We start from the raw sequence: 18,140 nt of genomic DNA, 5'->3' as shown, positions 1-18,140 counted from the left end.
TCAGGAAACAAACGCATGTTGGATCATGGTCGGGGCTTGAACCCTGGTCCCAGTGCGCGAGGGGCGATGGTGTGATCCACCGCACCACCCTGCCTCCCTCCACCCTACCGGCGTCCATGTATAAATGTTCCTTAGATCCGTCAAACGTTTGGGGGGGTGTGGCATGTATAAATGTTCCTAAACGTCAGAAAACAAACGCATGTTGGATCATGGTCGGGGCTTGAACCCTGGTCCCAGTGCGCGAGGGGCTGATGGTGTGATCCACCGCACCACCCTGCCACCCTCCACCCTACCGGCGTCCATGTATAAATGTTCCTTAGATCCTTCAAACGTCAGGAAACAAACGCATGTTGGATCATGGTCGGGGCTTGAACCCTGGTCCCAGTGCGCGAGGGGCGATGGTGTGATCCACCGCACCACCCTGCCTCCCTCCACCCTACCGGCGTCCATGTATAAATGTTCCTTAGATCCGTCAAACGTTTGGGGGGGTGTGGCATGTATAAATGTTCCTAAACGTCAGGAAACAAACGCATGTTGGATCATGGTCGGGGCTTGAACCCTGGTCCCAGTGCGCGAGGGGCGATGGTGTGATCCACCGCTCCACCCTACCGGCGTCCATGTATAAATGTTCCTTAGATCCGTCAAACGTTTGGGGGGGTGTGGCATGTATAAATGTTCCTAAACGTCAGGAAACAAACGCATGTTGGATCATGGTCGGGGCTTGAACCCTGGTCCCAGTGCGCGAGGGGCTGATGGCGTGATCCACCGCACCACCCTGCCACCCTCCACCCTACTGGCGTCCAAGTAAGATGCTCCTTGATCCTCAACGTTAGGAAACACATGACCATCCTAGTTTAAAAGCAGCAGTTTTTGTATGGACTACACTCTGCAGTGATGCTTCAAGTGGAAAGTTCTACATTTCAATGAATTTCATGATTTTCCAAAGGCAAATGCACTAGGAAGCACTAGGAATAATGTGCCGAAGCTGGATGACTGAGCAGAAAGGTTCACAGGTGGTGAGACGCGCGGAAATGCAGCAGTGAGCGTGTGGCGTTCAGTGTCAGAGGGCGGGAAGTGGGAGTGAGTCAGCAGGAATGACTGGGCAGGCAAACAAGGACCCTGTGGCTTTGCCGTACAACAGATCTGGGGGCTGTGTGTCGGCACCAGCACGACTCTGATGGGGGGGGTCACGATCGAGTGGGGGGGCCATTGGGTAAGCAGACAATCCGAAGCCACGCCTATGGGAGAGACCAAGTTTATATGAATAGAATGAACACCTTTATTAAGAAACAAAATAAAAAGACGTGTTTGGTGGGTGGCATTTGGGGGGGTGTGGCCTGTGAATGCCCCTCCCTCCATATCCCTTATTATTTACATCTAGCCTCAAAGAATAAACACTTCACATCCTAACAAACACTCCATTATCCAGCCAAACATCTACAAACTGAAAAGCGCATCACGGGTGATGAGTTTGAAATGGTCCCAACTTTCAACTCACAGGTGTGGAAACCAACCTTTGTGAGAAAACAGCCTCTCAAAGCAGCAAAAGTGAACAGAGATGCCCGCTACCTATTTTTTCAGGGGCTGTGGAGTGTCGCGCAGCTCTACTTCCGGCATTCTCCGAACCAAAGGACATTTCAAACCTTTGCCACTGCCATGGTGTTCATTCACCGTAAGGAAACATGCTGTATCTCACAGAGGAAGTAACCTTCACATGTGACCTTCAGCCTGGACCACGTCGGTCGGGAGATAAGCTTCCAACTGAAGAAGCTCACATCCAGCGGCAGTGTTTACCACCAATCAAAATCACGCATTTGTCTGAGGCTCCAAGATTAGGGGACCCCCTGTTGACCACAAACAGTCACTACACTAGGCCGGGTGGAGGGGCCCAGAAAACCGGCCTGCACACATCCTGCCACACATTACTCACTCTCACATTGTCCTTGCGCTGCAGATCAGGTAAAACAGGATTCTGCGTCATTAGCATGGACTTGCCAAAGGTAACACAGCTTTTACATTTCCCTAAAGTGTGTGCATGTGAGAGAGCACGGTCAGACAGTCCCTGGAGCAAGTCCCTAAGGGCCTCATTCAGGGGCACAACAGTGACATCAGTCTGAAAGCCAAAGGACTTGAACCGACAACCTACTGATCAAGGACAAAGAGTCCAACCGTGCATTTCCCCGCAGCTTGATTACTGTCGATCCCCTGAGCGAGGCCCTTAACCCCAGTTGCTGCAGGGACTGTCTGACCTGCTTTTTCCAATTGTGTCACTTTGGATCAAAGCATCTGCTGGATAAAATTAATGTAATGAGTATTCATGAGTATTCATGAGTATTAATTTCAAAAGGACTAAACCCATGCCAGTACAGATCACTACAAATACGGTATATTAACTAAATACACTACCGATTCATAAATTATTCCTAATTTCTTACCTGTTCTGTCAAAATGAGGCCGTAAAGGTTGGTTTATTCTCCTGCGTCGAGTCCCCACAGAGCTTACGCCCTGGCCTGCACGATCGCGAGCATTTACACTTGTGTTACATTTTTGGGGAGGTGCCTGTCAGGCAATACCGTAGGGTCCATGGCTACAACATTCCGACACTGAAGCATAAATCAGCCTTAAATACAAAAAGTACTAAACTAAGTCGAGAGACGGGCACAAGACGGAATGTCACAGTTCAAACTGAAGGAATGGGTTAGAAAATATCAGCTGGGCCTCCTAAGCTTAGCTCCTGCTTCTCTCTCTGCCGTTAGTCATCCTTGGTGAGGACACCATGCAGACACCAATCAGCAGGGTCACACAGCTGGGTCTCATCGTCCCATAGCAACAGCTGCTGTGGACAGCACCCCCTGCTGGGCTGCGGGCAGAACCGAAAGGACACACGGCCGTGAGATAAATCAAGAAAAAGCGGGTAACTCGCGGCACACACCTCGGAGGGGGCTGCGGCTCATCTTCAGCCTTCTCAAGTCAGAACAGACAGCGAGTTGAGGAGGAGACACTTCGAGATGATTGGCCAAGCAGACCGAGGGAAGTGAGTCACAAATGAGTCATACAATCGTGTAGAGAATCATTGGTGAAGAAGGACCAATTCAGACATGCGCAGAAAATAAGGAGTGGCTTATCATGAAATATAAGCGACCAATAGTAAAACCATCAGGAAATGTAGTCTTCCTCAAGGAAACATGAATATCATTTTAGTTACACTAGAAACCAACTAAAGGCTGCAGGCTTCCCGTCCTCAGAAAGCATGACTCGTATTCCGTTTACCTTGGAGGTCGGAAGTCTGAGCTGAGAATGACGTCACACGAGAGTTAACTGCGTTCCAGCATAAGTCAGAAAGCCATTTAGCAATACCAGGGACCTGTTTCAAACACCAGGATTTCTTGCTTAGCCAGACAACTTCTGATTTAAGGAACCCCAGTTTAAATGGACATTATCTTTTTTCATTTATATTTAGCCCAGACTACCTTAAATCCAACAAGTTATCCGGCTAAGCAAGAAATCCTGCTTTGTGATACAAGCCCCAGTTCTAGCCCGGTTCATTGTAATCCAAAGTTAGCAATATTAGTTGATAACAACATGTTACATTCTTAATGATGAAGAATAATAAAAAAAACATTAGTAAACGTAGTTTATTGATGCGAACTTGCTGCAGCGTTAAGGGTGAACTTCACACTTTAGGGGTTCCTTGAAACTGCATCATCGCCATTGCATCATCGTCAGCCACAGGCGAAAGGAATTTGACAAGCGGAAGAAATTTGGCATTACAGTTCCCCTGACTATGAGAACCTAGGAACTAGGAATTTCAGACTTCCAAGTTGAAATGGAATGCAATATTTACCACAGGGGCCACGGATTTTCACGGCAAACATGACCTCCTTTATCGGTACCATGACAATAGCAGACGCTAGTGCTTCTGAGGGGGCCAAGGCCCAGTTCCTCCATGAGCAGAATTGGACCAAACGTGAGTCGCAGAAGGCAGCGTGTCATCAGCGGGCCACGCGGTTACCAGGGAGTGCGCAAAGCCGTGCGCACAAGTGAGCACGCTCAGATGTATGGAAACCTGCGAAATGAACCACGCAGCTGACACAAAGAACAGAAACAGATATTAACAAGAGGAATAATAATAGATTTTATTACCACTGAAACAGCTCCAAAGCCCCAGGTGACATTTCAGTTAGAAACATTTCTTTATCACCCACAGCAAACAAGACCTAACATTTGGAGACAAACCAACTACCTTCCCTCAGCCTACGGCTTCGCACGTGGACACACCGTGCCCCGGCCACGTGAGCGCAACGCTCGCCCGCAGGGTAACCGTTTGGTGAGCAGGCAGGATATAAACTGCAGTAAAGTTTAGGCATCAATGTGACCCCGCCCTCGTCGACCACATCCTTCATTCCACACCCCCGCTTCAGAAGTGGACTCCATTCAACCTCCTCCAGGTTTTCACTCCACCTAAACCGCTGCTTCGCTAAGCCGAGATTCTACGCCATAAATCCGAGCGACAGAGAAAGTGTAGGGACAGCCGTACTTTTAATGAAGACACAGGCTGGGGCACCTCGCCCACAGCGGAAGAGTACGGAGCCGGGGCAGACAACAAGCGGCAAAAACATTATACAGACAAGATGTGTTTACGACTCCTCAGACAACCCACAGCTGGGGGGAGCAGTAACATAAATAAAACAATGGGGAGAAGCGAGGGTTCGTCGCCGTTAAGGATGCATCTACCAGCAAGTTAGGCATAATTAGATTAGTAGATTAATAGCACTTATAACAGAGTGACATATGTATTTCCAACTGAAATGATCAAAAGCTCGTTTCAAGGGAACATCCCTCAAGCTGAATGATGCCTTTTCCACACACTTGAAGGACGCCTGCTTCTTAAACTCGGGACAAAAACAGGGCTCGTAAGCGACGCATGGCGAAGATCTGAGACATCGGGCTCACAGCAGAGGTTTGGCAGCAAACGTGCGACGCTCTCACGCCAAGCGGGAAGGCCTCCCCGCATGCGGGCGTGAAAACGCCCATGTGCCGGGGCAGGGGAGACCCCGAGGTCAGAAAGCGGCATTTATGAGGGGGATGCGAGCGGATGGATGGGGAAGAAAGAGGAACTCAAAGCGACAGCGAAGCAGCGTCAGTACACACAGGCTGGGCTAGAGAACTAAACAAAAAGTAGTAAAACCGCAAATACATTATAATAAAAATGACAAGATGAGGAAACATTGCTCATTGCCACTCTGCCCCACCGCCTGCCATGCAGGGCAGCCGCTCTGAAGCCCGTCAGTCCGCTGCCACCTAACACATCACAGGGGTGACGGCGTGTGTGACGTGAAAGTACACATATGTGAGTGCATGGTATGTCCTTCAAAAGCACCAGGGCCCTCGCCAAGCCCCCCCCCCCCCCCAATTCTCCCCATCAGTGCCTCACCAGAAAGGAAATTCACTACAGGAAAGCAGGCAATAGAGAGCCACTGTTCACACCCACCAGCCAGAGAGCTGCGATGCGCTGGGAGAGGGGGAGGGGGTCAGACTGCTCTTTATTTAGCAAAGAACAAAGTTAACCTGCAGGAAACGGCTGGTTTTCCAGGGCTGAACGAAGCCGTCGCTACATCAAAGCAGATCCCTGTGAACGGTAGCCCCCTCCAGCGGTAGCCCCCTCCAGCGGTAGCCCCCTCCAGCGGTAGCCCCCTCCAGCGGTAGCCCCCTCCAGCGGTAGCCCCCTCCAGCACACCTGCCTAGTGTTTGAGCGTCTGTCTGATGTGTGAATGTGTGTGTTCATATGCCTGTGGTCCAGTTTAATGGGTAAGCTAGAACCAGAACTGATATCATATTGCATCTCTACCCCGCAGTCCCCCCAACCCCCAGCTGAGCCCGCCCCTCCTCCTCCTCTTCCTCCTGTGTATGTGTGTGCGTGTGCGTGATGGGGGGGGGAGAGAGCTCACATCTCCCCAGCTCTATTTTTTTTTTTTTTCATTTTTGTCAGGGTTTACAGTGAAGATCACAGGTTAGTCCCAAGTTCTGAAACATCTCCTCTCTCTCTCCCAGCTCCTCTGCTCCTCCTGCCTCTCCTTGCGAGACCCCAATCCCAGCTTCACCCAGCCCCCTTCCCACTCCTGCAGGGGGTCAGGGAGTGAGCGGAGGGGGCAGAACGTGGGGAGGGGGTACTTCAGCACGGAGGGGTCCTAACAGCAACCTCCGCCGGCCGGCCGCACCGGGGTGCTCTCGATCTTCAGGTTTGGCTTGTCTCCCCCAGCGGTGGCCCCGGGACCCATTCGCTTCTTGATCTCTGCTGCCATGGTCATGAAGGCCTGCTCCACGTTGGTGGCGTTTTTCGCACTGGTCTCCAGGAATGGAATGGCCAGCGAGTCGGCGAACTCCTGCGAGTGAAGGTGAGTTCGACACTCAGGTGGAGTAACTTCCAAAATCCCAACAAACACGCCCCATCAAACAACAGCTGAAGAGGAAACCAGATTGGCTTCGAAGGAAGCTTACAAGATAAACACTGAGCACTGAAGCTCAGCATACTCATCAAACAGTCAAAATTTCACCAAGAATCAAACACTGGGCAAATACACCATTTTCTAACTGATTATCCTTTACTTTTTAAGCTGAGTGACCCACGTACGCTTAAATCTTTTTTTTTTAATGATGGCGAGTAAGTTATACGTAAACGAAGGACACAAGACGACTGAAAACTTCTGTCAGGAGCAGGCAGCCAAAGAGTGAGTGTGGATCTGCAGGGTCACCTTGGCCGTTGTGTAGTCCACCACTTTCTTGTTGGTGAGGTCACACTTGTTGCCCACAAGCAGCTTGTTGACGTTCTCGCTGGCATAGCGATCGATCTCCTGCAGCCACTGCTTCACGTTGTTATACGACTCCTTCAGTACAAAAAAAGGACACCGTTACAGGACTACTAACTGCAAAAAGTCAAAGTCAAAGCGATACTCTATTGCTCCAAGAGACACACAGGTGATAAACAAATGCACAGAGCCAGCTCAAAGGACAGCCAGCCGGCTATGATTTTAGAGCATCTCGTTTTAAACCGGAATCTGTCTCGGGAAATCGACATAACCCAAAGGCCGCCTACCTGATCCGTCACGTCATAAACGACGATGATCCCATGAGCTCCTCTGTAGTAACTGGAAGTGATGGTGCGGAACCTCTCCTGCCCAGCGGTGTCCCACTAGGGATGGGCACAAATGGGATGATTACCATAGCAACGGGATACAATCAGTGTGGCATAGGGATGCTGAACAACATACCCAGCCAGCGGGTCTAATCTGTGCGGCCGGATTTATTCTACAATTCAAGGGAAATCCACAGATAAAAGCTGATAACTGGTACCTGGGGACACACTTACATTAACAGACAACTTCAGCAAGCAGCAGATACAGGAGAGGAAGCCATATCTGGTTAACTCTCCTAAAATGACAAAAGTGCAGCTGGTACGCAGTCCTTCAACTCACAATCTGTAGCTTGATGGTCTTGCCATCCAGCTCGATGGTGCGGATCTTGAAGTCCACCCCTATAGTGCTGATGTAGCTCTCGGTGTAAGTGTCATCCTGGAGCACAAAAGGGACACATCTTTTACACCGTGTCCCCAGCTGCTTTCACACTAGCTGCACCACTGTGGAGAATACTCACAGCAAATCGCAGTAGAAGGCAGGATTTGCCCACACCAGAGTCACCAATCAGGAGCAGCTTGAACAGGTAGTCACTATGAGAGCAGGAAAATTAGTTAGCAAAGCACTAAACAACAGACATATAGGTCTCATTTCATTTATATGGCCGACCTGAAATTCATGCTAGTGCGATTGTAACGGGGAATTAATGATCTAGTGTATACCAGTTAAAAGTGACCTAGACCACGCAAAACACACATCTATAGCACTTACAGCAGTACCTACGGATTTATATCCAAGCTTCCTGGGATTTTTCCTGCACTGACTTGTGCTTTAAATATTACTGTGCTGCAGCTAATTAGGGTGACATTAGATTAAGATGGGATTTTCTGGGTCGCTTGATGACAGTTCACATGACCAGAAACAATGCAGCCTTCAAGAGCCGACTGTCAACAATCCAGCCCCTCAATTAAACACAAATGATTTATTAAGTTAGTCAGAGCAGCCCCACGTATCGACAAAGGACACCAGACAAAAACGATAGACTGACACCATTAAAACCGAAGAAATGAGAATTAAATCCTGCTACGTGTCACTGTTTAACCGCAAATCATATTCTAATAATAACTATCAGCGTAGCAGAGTGCCGCAGCACACCAGCCAGATACACGGCTGAGAGCCCTGAGAGGGCCGGCCCCCAGCCTTTAGCCGGCCGCCTAGCGCGTCAGCAGTGTTCCGGCGCCACTGTACCGGCTCTGCCGCTCTGCCTTTAGCCGTTAGCTTTTAGCTTCGGCTATGAGCTTTTGCCCGCGAACATTTAGTTTCAGATATGATGGCTTTTAACGCCCACACTAGCCAGGTGTCAGCGGCCATGGTCGACGGGGGAGCGGCCGGGTGACCCCGGTACTCAGTATTCGGGATTCATGGTGCGGCAGGCCGGCTGCGTGACCCCGATACTCGATATTCGGGATTCACGGTGCGGCAGGTGGGCTGCGTGACCCCGGTAATCACCGTTCGGGATTCATGGTACCGCAGGCCGGCGGCGTGACCCCGATACTCGGTATTCACGGTGCGGCAGGCCGGCGGTGTGACCCCCATACTCGGTATTCAGGATTCACGGTGCGGCAGGCCGGCTGCGTGACCCCGGTACTCAGTATTCGGGATTCATGGTACGGCAGGCCGGTGGCGTGACCCCGGTGCTCACTATTCGGGCTGCATGGTACAGCAGGCCGGCGGCGTGACCCCGGTACTCACTATTCGGGATTCATGGTGCGGCTGGCCGGCTGCGCTCTTCCTGTCGGCTCTTCCTCGTTCTTTCGGTCTCCGCTAAAAGCAAACTAAACGGTGCTGGGCTCCGACAGCAGGCTGACTGATGGACTCGCCCTCTTCCTTCTTATTTTTTCTTCTCCGAAGGTAGTTCCTTTCAGTTCGGCTTTTTCATAAGGACTACAGTCGTAGCTCACCTTCCTTCCTGGGGTTTATTTTTCTGTTTTTGTTTCTCTCCCTTTTTTTCTCGCGTAAAACACAAGATGGCTGCGCAGGTGCGAGCGTGACGTCACCGGAAACGACGCCGCGTATGTTGCGGTATCCGGCCTGGGAGATGTAGTCCTGTCTAACCAGCTCAGTTGCGTGCTTCTTTATAAGCACACACACACGTTTATACTCATTAATATGAGAAAAACCTTAACCCTAACCTAAATAAGAAAGGTGGTCCCAACAATGTCAAAATAACACATTGTATTTATCACATTGTTAGTCCCCACGATGTAATATATACATAACCCACAGACCCACCTAATATATTCCTAGTATTGCGGGGACTCTCATTCCTATTATTTGTGGGCACATTCATTTCTATGGGCATAACCCTAATCTGCACTATGATAGCCCTAACCCTATCCATAACTAAGCAAACAAAATACAAGACTTTTACCTAGTTTAGTTTTTTGATTGCATTCACAGATTTTTATCAAACAGATTTATATGGGGACCTGAAAAATATTCTCGCAAGCTAAAAGGTAACAGGTTTTGCCACATTGTGAGAGCACATACCTGTGAGTGACATGTGTACGCTTAACTAGCTGATTAGGGAATTATTTTAATAAGCACCATTGCCAATTTTGCATTATAACAGACTGAATAAATATTTCATATTTACCACACTGAGAGTGTCTGCTTATGTCATATGCATCATATATATTTTTTCCATTTCGGTCTGAATGAAATATCCGTCCATCTTCGGAACCACTCATAAGTCCTTGTCAGGGTATACAATTTAGGTACATGTTTTTGAACTGAAACCATTGATTCTAATATCCTTTTTTTCTAACTGATGTTGTCATTTTCGAATGCATGAAACACACAGCATTACAGGCAAGAAGTATGAATGTCCCACTCCCAGCAGGGAATTGGTGTTTCATGAAAGACTGAACACAAAGAAAACAATATTCTGAATAAAAGAACCTCCAAACGGCTTTATTCCTCATGCAAAATTACAGACACAGTTTCAGTGCAAATACATTTAAGGAAGTCGAATGATTTGTTGAAATGTATATATGCAAGCACGTACCACTTGAAAAGAGCACTCCAAATGAGAGATAAAAAAGTAAGCAAATATGTGTTTAAAGCATTCTTAAATAGCCCTTTTCAGTTAAACAGTTCAGTGGGTCCCTAGTCTATTTTAATATAATGCTTGAGGTTTTATGGGGTTTTCATTGTCTTTTAAGGTGGTGCTGGTAACGGCTGAAACACACTGCAAGGCCGTATTTTGGACAACAGAAAACCACAATTATATTCTAACACATGAAATGTAATAATAGCAAAGAGGTATAAGATTCATCACTCTCACCCTCAACTTCCGACAAGCTCCGTGCTGCCAAATTAATGGAGATCTTAGTGCCCAAAGTGTGTTCGCTCTAGCTTTCACCTAAAAGATCATTCATATAATGACAACCAATGACACCAGGGGGCGGGGCTGAATTAAAGGGCTATGACTAATGGGAATGCACCTGATTAACATCTGTTTGGTGACAACAGAGAAGGGGCATGGGGGAGGCACAGCTTGGCACGTAATCAGCCTCTCATTTTACAGCCATTGTAATGGGATAGCATGAGTTATTTTGCAGAGGATTATGGGATTTGTCATAAATGTGAGCTCATATCAAGGTAAATACACGTTCCTTTTCACCACTTCCACAAGAAGGCTCTGGCTGAGGTCCCTTATATAGTAATATATAAATAAAATAAGTTAAAACAAACCTGCCAAAAACATGCCTTAAAAACACTGCTGTGTACTTCACACATAATATATCCTTCACACCACAGATTTCACATATCAGTATTAACTTATAGTATTCAATTCTAGTTAGCCTATAAGATTCTTTAAGGTTTGTTTAACTAAGTTCCTCATATTTCCACTTCCACATCAATTTCCCACACACATATGTCACAGTCTCCCAGTAGTGCTTGCAGTACAGGTTACCCTGCTGTGTACTGTGTTGCAGTCCAGGTTACCCTGCAGTGTACTATGTTGCAGTAGTCTTCACTGGCATATACAGATGTGAAAAGTTCAGGTCCAGAATGTAAAAATCCAGGTCAAGGTTTTGTTCCAACAAACCAGTTAAATATAAAGAGAACTGGTTGGTTGAAACAAAATCTAGGTCTGGATTTGTACTTTCTGCACCTGAACTTTCCATCTCTAGACATATATATATTCAACAGTCCCATTCAGTATTTCACTGTCATACAACAACAAAGGTTTATGAAAAGCACATGAGTTGAGGAATAGGCAGCTTTTTAAGGCACTTGGAGAAAAGGGTGAATTTAATCAACTAAAGCCAAGTATACGTCATTCCCTGCTCCCTGGATGTCTCCAGTTTCAGGTCAGTTTTACAAACATTATTTTTGGCAGAAATATCACTGTAGCCAGCAGTAAAGACTCCTGACCCTGTGCCTGATCCACGCTATGTATGACATGCTGGTGTTCCAGATTACGAGGTCCTCAGTCTTACCTGAACCTGAATCGCTTATCCAAGTCCCCTAGTAGACCTTGGAAAGAACTAATGGTCAGAATTTTCTTTCTGCTCCTTTAAAAACTTACTGCGGCTTATTAGTAATACTCCACTCAAAGAATGTCCACTGGCAAATGAAAAAACCACAAACAAGCGTCACAAAAAGTTGGCAGTGGATGTTAAGTTACCCTTGAGCACCCAGCAGATGTGCATTAAGAGCCCGGGGCTATGGTCACGATGGGCTTATCTCCCAGAATGCCTCAGCTCAGCAGGAGAGTCTAAACTGTGGGCTCCCCTCCTTCTAGGGCTGGCTGGTCATCGTCCGCGTCACTCGCCTCCTGGTCCTGGTCCTGGTCCTGGTCCTGGTCCTGGTCCTGGCCCACTCACTGCACCACGCACTTCTCCTTGCGGCTGTATTTCCTACGTCTCTGCTCCAGTCCCCTCTCCAGCCTCTCATCCTCCTCCAGAGCCCTACAGACGAGACACAGAGATGGAGAGCTGAGAGATCATGGGCACAGTCTCTGCTGAAACCACTTTTCAGGTGGTTTCAGGCCAATTCAAAAAACTAAAAATGGCAAAAGTCCGATATTTTGTTTGGTTACTTATGGTTAAGGTTAGGGCTGGGTGGGAGTTAAGGTCGTCATGTTGGGATTAGAGATTTGCCCATAGAAATGAATGGAGAGTCCCCACAAAGATATAATTACAAACCTGTGTGTGTGTGTTTGTGTGTGTACATGTGTGTGGGTGGATGAGAAAACTTGTTGGTTACCATTCTGAAGTGCTGTAGAATTTATTTTATTATTTTGTTTCTGACTTCTCCAGCAGCTAAGCAGCCTAGCGGGAATAATCCTGTGTCTCCTGATTGGCCGCTCTGGGTGTGAGTCTCCTGATTGGCTGCTGTAGGCCTGAGTCTCCTGATTGGCCGCTCCTGGCCTGAGTCTCCTGATTGGCCACTCCAGGCCTGCTTATAGTTAATACCCTGATGGAACAGATGCCCTGATATGGGAGACAGGAGCTGTAACCCCCCCGCAGCTCACCCCCGCTCCTTGGCATCCATATCGCGCACCAGCTCGTCTCGCTGGTTGACCAGCGACACCAGTTCCTGCAGCAGCAGCTGCTCCCTGTGCTGCTGGGCCTGCGTCTTCTGCCACTCTGAAGGACAAAGGGGGGGGGGCACAGCCATTAGCCGACATTTTGTAATGTCCTCGTACTTCCTTCCAGACGTCGCTTCAGCTTCAGGCTACATTGCCATGTATCGCCGTTACTGTATGTCATATACACACAGCGCTCTTCAAAGGTCTAAACCAGTCAAAGAAAGTGACCTTTAACAACCTTCATGTTGCCACAAAATTACGGATGTGTCAGCTTAGCCATTTCAAAACCTTTCCTAGAGTCACCCCAGCGATCACAGCCGCCGTCCAATACACAGGAAATGCATATTTTTTAAGTTGACCACTATCACACCAAGCTTGCGGAATGAATGAGTTAAATGAAGTCAGAAGTTGGTGAAATGTAACAAACACACGGAATGGCTGAGGTGGCCCTGAGGGGAGGTATATAAGTTAGAGCAGTGACACTACATACCAGGACCACTTACCTTCTATGGCCATCATAGCTCTCAGCTCCCGGGTTAACAGGTCAAAGCGTCTCTCCAGGTCCTGCTCCTCCTGCCTGTCCGGACAGGGTGAGGACCGACACAGTCACTCGCGGCCCGAAAGCCCTGTGTGACCCTAACTCAGCGGGCGCCAGCAGCCAAGATGGCCGCCGGACAACAAACGGGGTCACGCCAGAATATAAACAACAGCAGAGAGGGAGGCCGGAGATTGGAGGGGGGAGGGATGATGAGGAGCAGACAGGAATGAGATGGAGAGACAAACTGGAGAGACTAAAACCTGGCACGGGGATTAACATTGAAAAAATTTACTGCTTAAGTCTGTTATCCCCTGTCATCTCCCTTCAGCGTGGCACATACTCCAACGTGTGAGAGTTTGAAACTATGTTCCAAATGCCCAGCCTTCCTTCAACCTTCCCTCCCACACTCTGGGTTCCTACTCCTCGGGTGATGGTACTTCCCTCCCCACGGCACATTGCAGGCATATAATTCACGACATCCATAAATCCGTGCTGATTTCATTGAGGCCTGACGGGGGGGATAATTCAGCCGTCGACGGCTTTAGCATTTCCATATTAGCACTGCGGAGTGGCAGCACTCTGCTGCTGGCCCAGTCAGACACAGACACGCTGGCCGCTCTGCGGCCCACGGGGGCGTGACGTGAGGGTCTCACAGCACTCTGCTGCTGGCCCAGTCAGACACAGACACGCTGGCCGCTCTGCGGCCCACGGGGGCGTGACGTGAGGGTCTCACAGCACTCTGCTGCTGGCCCAGTCAGACACAGACACGCTGGCCGCTCTGCGGCCCACGGGGGCGTGACGTGAGGGTCTCACAGCACTCTGCTGCTGGCCCAGTCAGACACAGACACGCTGGCCGCTCTGCGGCCCACGGGGGCGTGACGTGAGGGTCTCACAGCACTCTGCTGCTGGCCCAGTCAGACACAGACACGCTGGCCGCTCTGCGGCCCACGGGGGCGTGACGTGAGGGTCTCACAGCACTCTGCTGCTGGCCCAGTCAGACACAGACACGCTGGCCGCTCTGCGGCCCACTGGGGCGTGGCGTGAGGGTCTCACAGCACTCTGCTGCTGGCCCAGTCAGACACAGACACGCTGGCCGCTCTGCGGCCCACGGGGGCGTGACGTGAGGGTCTCACAGGAGCTGCAGGTGGTCCTGTCTTCTGATGAGGGCGTTCTTCTTGTTGACCAGCGTGAACCACTCCTGGATCAGTGTCTCCTCCTCGTCCCGGTCGCTCCCTGAAAAAGCAGAACTTCAGCCTCCCACGTCTGTGTTCAAAACGTCAGAGCTCCCCGCCCTCCCCCTTCACCATTTTCCTCCCTCCGCCCTTCCTCCCCGCCGCGGTCCTCTTCATCCTCACCCGTCTCCATCAGCCGCCTGAGCCTCTTCTCCACCACGGCAGCCCTGCTGTCGATGTGATTCTGCTCGCTCTCCAGAGCCTGAATCTCGCTCAGGACATACTGGCTGGTGTCCTGCAGACGCTGGGCACACGGGCGCACAGACAGACCAGTCGGGAGATGGGCGCGCACGGGGGCACGGGGCAGGGGGGCAGACGCAGCGACGGACAGGAAGAAAGGCCGGAAGGTTAAAGGGCGAGACAAGGTAGAGAGCAGAGCTGCACAGAGATGCTATACTATGTGCTTCTGAGACGGAAATCGGTGACAAGGTAGAGATGAGGGATAAAAAATGTACAACTGCACACTCTGTCTTGTACAAGGAGTGATCAGGCAGAGATACTGACCAGACTGTCCTCCTCGCCGGGCTTGTGCTCCTCTTCTGGCCCGTGCTCCTCATGCTCCTGCTCTATGGGGACTCTCGGTACCTCTGTGTGTAACATAATAAGCGGCATGACAGGTGTGCCCTCCTGAGCGCCAGCCGGCCTGCCCTAAACCCGGACCGGCGAGGTTTTGACGTTTAACTTGCATTTGGTGTAACACAGCAGACAGTCAGACATGAGACGGGGAGCTTGAGGTAAACTGACTGGTGTCAGACTGGTAAAGGTGTCTGTGCTGCAACAGGAACAGGTTCCACCCCCCATACTTACGGCCCTGTAATTTATTAGCAATTACAAGATGGATGGATATCAAGTTTAATTTGTTGGTTTTTTTCTTATTTTTTTCTCATATTCTTTTCCTACAGCTTTTAATAAGCGGACAGGTCAGGCTGGGGATCCTGGTTACCAGGCCGTGTCAGCAATGAGGATCCTGCGAGCCGGATCACCCTCAGGGAATCGCGCCACATGGCTGTAGTGCCCTGACGCCCCCTCACCATGCAGGTAATGTGCCTCATTCGGGACTCCCTCACAATGCAGGTAATGTGCCTCATTCGGGACTCCCTCACAATGCAGGTAATGTGCCTCATTGTGGACTCCCTCACCATGCAGGTAATGTGCCTCATTAGGGACTCCCTCACCATGCAGGTAATGTGCCTCATTCGGGTCTCCCTCACTATGCAGGTAATGTGCCTCATTCGGGACTCCCTCACAATGCAGGTAATGTGCCTCATTCGGGACTCCCTGAGCAACCGCGCGTTCGACACAACCGTTAGTTCTGTCTCTTAAAAAAAGCCAATGACATTATTTGTTTTTTTCTGTTTTCTTATTTTTGTCTTGTGCTCTTTATCCACAGCTTTTGTTATAATGAAAATAAACACTAGCCAAGGCCAACCAGGGTATCGCATCAGCTTCCTGAACCTCTCTCAGTACAACCTCACATCTGTATGTTTCACTATGACTTTAAGCACCTCCAGGGGGCGTGAGAAGCTTTTAAATGCACGTCTCAGTGGTGAGTAAGGTTAACGTAAAGGTCGGCACGTTTCACCACGTTCATCTCGTCATTTCAAACATTCTAGAAATTCTCCCATTCTGTTTGGTCTCTCCTGTGTCATTATACGCTCAGTACTGATCCAATCACAATTCCCACCATTCCTCATCATATTATATATGTCAATCCACCGAGGCACACTGCCATTCTCATTTTATATATATATTTCATTTATTACAGCTGACCTAAAAGTGACTGTCAATACAGCCGGTTGTCTTACCCTGGGGCACAGGAGGGGAATGGATACCCTGGGACCCGCACTTTAAAGGGGCCCTGGGATGCATAAAATTATACATAAAATCTGATGGGAGGGGCCATAATTTCTAGCCTCACCTCCGATCCTACCTGATTGGCTCGTTTCCGCCGTTGCCTCGGAGCCGTTCTTCACCTCAGCAACCGTCTGCTCCTGTGAGGCCTGTTGCCACGAGAAGCATCAACGTTGAACATGAGCCCCGTCTAAAGAGCTACCTGCTAACCGGCTAGCCGGACAATAACCGCAGTAAGGGAGACACTTAATGGACTTAATGGCAGCCATGTCATTAGCTCGCAGGCAGTTATATGTAAATAACGAAGATAACACAAAAGACGAATTGATAAAATTTATTTATCTACGAAAAAACATTAGCAGATTTACAGTTCATATAACTAAATTTAGCAGAAGCTAATTGGTCCGTTAATGATTTTCAAAGTCAGCAGAAAAGCTAATCTGCTAACAAAAAAGTTAGCTTTGCTAATTAGAAGTGATCGGATTAGCAGAACCCTGTCCACCACTGATAGCTAATGAAGATAACACTGAAGATGAGTGGATGAAGGAGGAAGAGCGTAGGAGATAAAGAGCGTCTTACCCGTCTGGTGCTGTGGGGGGCGCTCTGCTGCTCCGCTGGGTCGGCTTCCTCGGTGGATTCGCTCTTGTGCCGCAAGCGGTGCTTCTTCACCAGGTCAGCGTCCCTCACATGGCTGAAGCTGGACCTGGAGGCGGCGTGGGATCGCGGCGGGGGCTGGGGGGTCTGCGCCGGCTTCTCCTCCGGCCTGCTCGCAGCCCCGCCCCCGCTCTCGTCCGGCCGCGACACGCGCCTGCTGCGCGGGGGCGCCACCAGGTTTCCGTTGGACCTCCCCTCACCCTCGCGCTCCGTCTCTGCAGCCTTCCCGTTGGTCTCCAGCGAGACGCCGCTCGCCTGCAGCTTCTGGACACAGTAGCGGGCAGCGGTATCCAGGTCTGTGCTTCCCTTGGGATCCCCGACGGCGTAGCTGGTCTGGCTGCTGTTCTTCTCGATCTGTAACACGCTGAGCTCCTGGCCGGTGAAGTGGGCACGGATCTGGCACAGGTACGTCATGACAATGAGGCGGTCAGGCACCGTCAGCAGAACCATGTCTGACGGCTCCATGAGACGGGAGATGCCGAGATTGGCAAAGCCATCGAAGGCCTGCAAAACCGGGACAGGAAGTAGCTAGAATTTAGGACAAAGTACAGTGAATAATTTTGCATTTATGACTTAGGTTTGTGGATTTTCCAATGACAAAGGCATTAATACCAAGGATGGAATTCAGTATAATAATAATAATAATAATAATAATAATAATAATAATAATAATAATACATCCATCCATTTTCTATACCCGCTTGTCCTATTCAGGGTTAAAGGGTCCAAACTACAGCCACAGGACAGGGAATAACCCAGGCGGGGGGGCACCAACCCATCACAGGGCAGGGAATAACCTAGGGGGGGCACCAACCCATCACAGGGCAGGGAATAACCCAGGGGGGCACCAACCCATCACAGGGCAGTAACAACAACAACAACAACAAACAACAACAATAATAAAATCAGGGCATTTTCACCTTCTTGTTGTTGAATTTGATATCGTATGGATCCAGCTGGTCATAGTCCCTGTGAAGCAACAGCAGCTGGTTTTATTTAACGTTTGTCTTGAGGTGGAGAGTTCAGGTCCAGAGAGGACAAATCCAGACCAAGATTTTGTTTTAACCAACCAGTTGAGTATCTGTGGCTGTGACTCATTATACTCGACTGGTTGGTTGAAACAGAATCTTGGT

The 18,140-nt window shown here is 49.5% G+C and overlaps 2 protein-coding genes across 24 annotated transcripts in view; both read right to left on the bottom strand.

Moving 5' to 3' along the window:
- Positions 1-4,111: 4,111 nt before the first annotated feature.
- LOC111860089 (ras-related protein Rab-1B-like) lies at positions 4,112-9,197 on the bottom strand. Of its 2 annotated transcripts, none has more exons than XM_023843445.2 (6): positions 8,883-9,197; positions 7,651-7,723; positions 7,473-7,568; positions 7,094-7,189; positions 6,753-6,884; positions 4,112-6,383 (listed from the first exon to the last, which is right to left on the bottom strand). In XM_023843445.2, exons 1-6 carry the CDS (start codon positions 8,894-8,896, stop codon positions 6,189-6,191), a joined length of 606 nt encoding a protein of 201 aa, XP_023699213.1. In that variant the 5' UTR covers positions 8,897-9,197; the 3' UTR covers positions 4,112-6,188. The 2 variants fall into 2 exon arrangements, with proteins under 2 accessions (XP_023699213.1, XP_072562378.1); XM_072706277.1 differs by lacking the exon at positions 8,883-9,197 and adding an exon at positions 8,540-8,555.
- An 885-nt stretch (positions 9,198-10,082) lies between these two features.
- The window catches only part of ehbp1l1b (EH domain binding protein 1-like 1b), a 36,742-nt gene continuing 28,684 nt past the window's right edge, over positions 10,083-18,140 (bottom strand). For 21 of the 22 annotated variants that reach the window (XM_072706255.1, XM_072706262.1, XM_072706265.1 and 18 more), the window contains 9 exons: positions 17,928-17,976; positions 16,933-17,511; positions 16,433-16,502; positions 15,007-15,089; positions 14,626-14,746; positions 14,404-14,503; positions 13,236-13,309; positions 12,676-12,790; positions 10,083-12,109 (listed from right to left, as the gene is read on the bottom strand). In XM_072706255.1, the coding sequence (XP_072562356.1) occupies positions 12,022-12,109; positions 12,676-12,790; positions 13,236-13,309; positions 14,404-14,503; positions 14,626-14,746; positions 15,007-15,089; positions 16,433-16,502; positions 16,933-17,511; positions 17,928-17,976 (1,279 nt within the window). In that variant the 3' untranslated portion in view covers positions 10,083-12,021. The remainder of the gene's footprint in view (positions 12,110-12,675; positions 12,791-13,235; positions 13,310-14,403; positions 14,504-14,625; positions 14,747-15,006; positions 15,090-16,432; positions 16,503-16,932; positions 17,512-17,927; positions 17,977-18,140) is intronic. The other variant, XM_072706256.1, reaches the window with a different exon arrangement.

The sequence above is a fragment of the Paramormyrops kingsleyae genome, chromosome 24 (genome assembly GCF_048594095.1).
Source record: "Paramormyrops kingsleyae isolate MSU_618 chromosome 24, PKINGS_0.4, whole genome shotgun sequence".
NCBI lineage: Eukaryota > Metazoa > Chordata > Actinopteri > Osteoglossiformes > Mormyridae > Paramormyrops > Paramormyrops kingsleyae.
The sequence above is the reverse complement of the archived record's forward strand: the minus strand, read 5'-3'. Positions and strand labels throughout refer to the sequence as shown.